Source organism: Merops nubicus, unplaced genomic scaffold (genome assembly GCF_000691845.1).
Source record: "Merops nubicus isolate BGI_N331 unplaced genomic scaffold, ASM69184v1 scaffold49341, whole genome shotgun sequence".
Classification (NCBI taxonomy): Eukaryota; Metazoa; Chordata; class Aves; order Coraciiformes; family Meropidae; genus Merops; species Merops nubicus.
Genome location: NW_008589895.1, coordinates 3034 through 6642, shown reverse-complemented (window position 1 = coordinate 6642; position 3609 = coordinate 3034). Strand labels below are relative to the sequence as shown.

Sequence of the window (3609 nt, the reverse complement as noted above, 5' to 3'; positions counted from 1 at the left end):
GCAGCCATCAAGGCTGGGAGGATTGTAGGATGGGAGGATTAAGGGGAATTTAAGGAGGTTATCCAAAGGAGACACTGATTTATTTTTTTTTTTTAAACTGGGTGTTCTGTAGGCTATGGCTCTCTGGGGATGATGACCAGTGTGCTGATCTGCCCTGATGGCAAGACTGTTGAAGCTGAAGCTGCTCACGGCACAGTTACTCGTCACTACCGCATGCACCAGAAAGGCCAAGAAACTTCCACTAACCCCATTGGTGAGCTGCTTTTCACTGCACTTCAGTGATCTCTACGTGTGAAAGAACAGGTTCGGAGTAAGAACATCTGCATCCTTTCTGCAGAGAATTGCACCTCTAAGTGATGAAACTGGTAGTTCATAATGTGTTTTTATTCCATGGAGGCAGCTGCAGCCTGGAGCAAAAACAGGCAGGAACTGAGTGAGTTTGAGCAATAAGCCAGACTTAAGTTAGCCTTTGAGACATGCTCTCACTATTCAGGAAATAATGGGTTCATAGCTGCAATGGCCTTAAGGTTTGGGTTGGTTGGTTTCTGTTTTACTCCAAAGGGCCCAGCCACCACCCAAACTGTAGGCATACTTTAAAAAGTGCACCTAGAATGGGACATGAGGGAAAGAATCTTCTACAAACACAGAGGGACCAGAGTGTAAGGTAACACCAGGAAGATGACTGTGTCCTTCTATCATAAGGACAACTTTCTGTGTAACCGTAGAGTCTTATTCCCAGTCGTTCTTTCTGATTTGGGCAGGAATGAAATAAGGTAACACACATGCAAAGAGTGCTAGAGGTAGTGAGTAGTTTCTGGGGTTTACTTTTCTTTAGAGCTGCACAAAATGCAAAGATGAATGCCTAGATGAAGATAAGTGTTCTTTCCCATACCAGATTTTCTATCTTTTCTGCCTAATTTCAGTGTTTATTGATGTTGAACAAATTATTTTTCAATATGAAAGTTTAGAACCATGTCCAGGGTGTTCTAGAAGGATGGAGTAATCTAGTGTTCTCTCTCAGCCTCCATCTTTGCATGGACAAGAGGACTCGCTCACAGAGCTAAGCTGGACAACAACACTAGCCTTAAGAACTTTGCAGTTGCCCTGGAAGAAGTCTGCATTGAGACCATTGAATCTGGCTTCATGACAAAGGACCTTGCTGCCTGTATCAAAGGCCTCCCTAAGTAAGTGTATGAAGTAATCAGCTGTGCTTGGAGGAAGCTGTTTTACTTGGTGTTTCTGGACAGCATTTGCTGGAAAGTTATTTTAGTATGGTGAAGAATTGCTGGAGTCTGGTCACAGAAGAGAGCTCATCTGTACCCAGAGTTGTACAGACAACATGTGACACTCCCTGACCAAGTTTAGTCTAGGTTGCTCTGTCCATGCTATTGTACCAAATGCATGAGGGGGGGGAAATTAAGAAGGAACTGCAAAGATTTCTTTTACAACATGCTGGCTACATCAGCCAGATCTTGCCCTGTCCATTTATTAAGATGGAGACCTACTTCACTGCAAAATACCACCTGGCTACCTCTTCTGTGGAGCCTTTTGGCAAAAAACATGAGCTTGATGAGTAGGCAGGAACTCTTGGTTTCAGAGGCAAGACTTGAGTTCTTTGAACAGTCTTGTCCTGCTTTGAGCATTTGAGTCGCTTTACAACTAATGTCTTTTTTTTTTCCCCCCTCCCAGTGTCACACGCTCTGACTACCTGAACACCTTTGAGTTCATGGACAAGCTTGCTGAAAACTTGAAGGGGAAGCTGGCCTCTCTGCCCAAACTTTAAGGCATGGGTTCTACTCAAGTTCCACTAACAATGTCTCCCACTTACACCAGAGTGCAAGTGGTGCTGTATCACACTCTAACATGTCAAATCCTAGACAAAAATTAATGTGTATACTTTTTTTTTTAAATGTTTAAAAGACCATGACTTTGTAAACCCCTTGAGCTGCTGGGCTAGGCCTACTTTTGCTAAGCAGCTGAATGTGACAGTATTCAAGCTCAACATAGGTCTGATTTTCTGATGTCATTCACAGCAGACCTGATGTTTCTCTCTGACTTCTATTATCTGTTTCTTTTCTCTCTTCCTCTCAGACTGAAAACCAGTCTGTGTCACAGCTCTGGTTAAACCAGTGGCGACTTACTGTTCAACAGACCTTAGAAATGATGACCATCCTCCAGTACTGTCCACAGAGGATTGAGCTCACAGAGGTGTCAGCTCTATTGCAGCTCCTCTCTTTCTTATGTTTTAGTGCCAACCAGAGCATAGTATCCTGGTAATAAGGGATTTGGTCCCATTCCTACAGTCCTGACTGTAGCATTTTAGAAGAAGCACTTAGTAAATGCTGGAAACAAGCCTATAGGCTAAGAGCCTAACAAAGCCTTGCTGCAGTGTCTAAATGCAGGCCATGCATTTAGTTATACTCCTTCTGACTGGATATTAAGCATAGGAGCTGTTACCTCTTCCCCTACCCCACAACTCGTAAAGGTGCAAAACTTTTCTCCAGTTTTCTGGGCTATTACTCACCCTTCCTCTTGTGATACAGCAAGTCAAATTATGACTGTGAAAAACTATTCCATCCATGGCTTTGTTTGGGGTTGTTTTAAAGAATATTTTAGTTCAGATGAAAATAAAAGCCAACTATCATTTTTTGTGCCTCTCCTTCTTTTGTATGATTAGCAGATATGGAGAAATTCTGCCCCAGAGAGACCTTTCAGCACAGTCCAGTGCATGCTGGGACAGACTTAAAATGCAATAAACAAAATAATCTCTCCCTTCTTAGAGTTTTAAATTGCTCTGACCCAGGGCAAGATGTGATCTGTAGCATGGTGGTAAGCATCCAGTAGTGCACAAGAACTTAAAAAGTACCAATTCCATTGAAATCTTATTTTAGGGCTAACGAAATCAAACTGATGTATTGTCACTCGACAAAGATCAGAAACTGGTTATACATGAGACACTCTCACCCTGCAGCTGACAAGTGTTAGGATAAAAATGCAGTGTTAGACTAGATCAGCTAGTATTAACAGTTGCTTTCAGATGACAGGGCTAGCTGTCAAGCACTGTCTCCAATATGAATGAAAACAGTAGTTAGATACTCTAACACAAGCATGTAAGAAAAAGTGAAAGATGCAGATGGAAAGTCCCATTGCTGACCCATAGAAGCAATGGAAACGATCATCAAGAACAGCTAGAAATCTGTGTTCCTTCCTGGTTTCTGACATTTATGATGCCACAGTCAGTACCTCCTAACAAATTCCATTATTTACTAGTTCCTACCCTACTTCTGTACGTAAGAGTACCAGACAAAGCTTAGTACCCTTCAGGAAACTGGATATATGTAATGGATATTTTAAAAAACACACTTTTTGTTTCTTTTAATGACTTTAACAGTACAGCTTAAGTTTAAGTAATGTAGTAGTATGCACCTGACTGCATATGGCACTATTTTCTCTCTGTACTAATAAACTTTCCATCTTCTGGAGGGTTCTGCGGAGTACAGCAAGACATGACCTATTCTCATGAACTGATGGGAAAGGAACACTTGTCTTTGTGTTAAGAGAAGCAGCAGTAAGTGTGGCCATAAGAGCAGAGCATCCCTCTCCCCCTTC

At 42.1% G+C, this 3609-nt stretch overlaps 1 protein-coding gene across 1 annotated transcript in view; it reads left to right on the top strand.

Moving 5' to 3' along the window:
* Positions 1-1792, top strand: part of IDH1 (isocitrate dehydrogenase 1 (NADP+), soluble) — a 9151-nt gene extending 7359 nt beyond the window's left edge. Inside the window, exons 6-8 of the mRNA XM_008949718.1 lie at positions 113-253; positions 1022-1184; positions 1690-1792. Coding sequence (XP_008947966.1) covers positions 113-253; positions 1022-1184; positions 1690-1783 — 398 coding nt within the window. The 3' untranslated portion in view covers positions 1784-1792. The remainder of the gene's footprint in view (positions 1-112; positions 254-1021; positions 1185-1689) is intronic.
* Positions 1793-3609: the final 1817 nt, after the last annotated feature.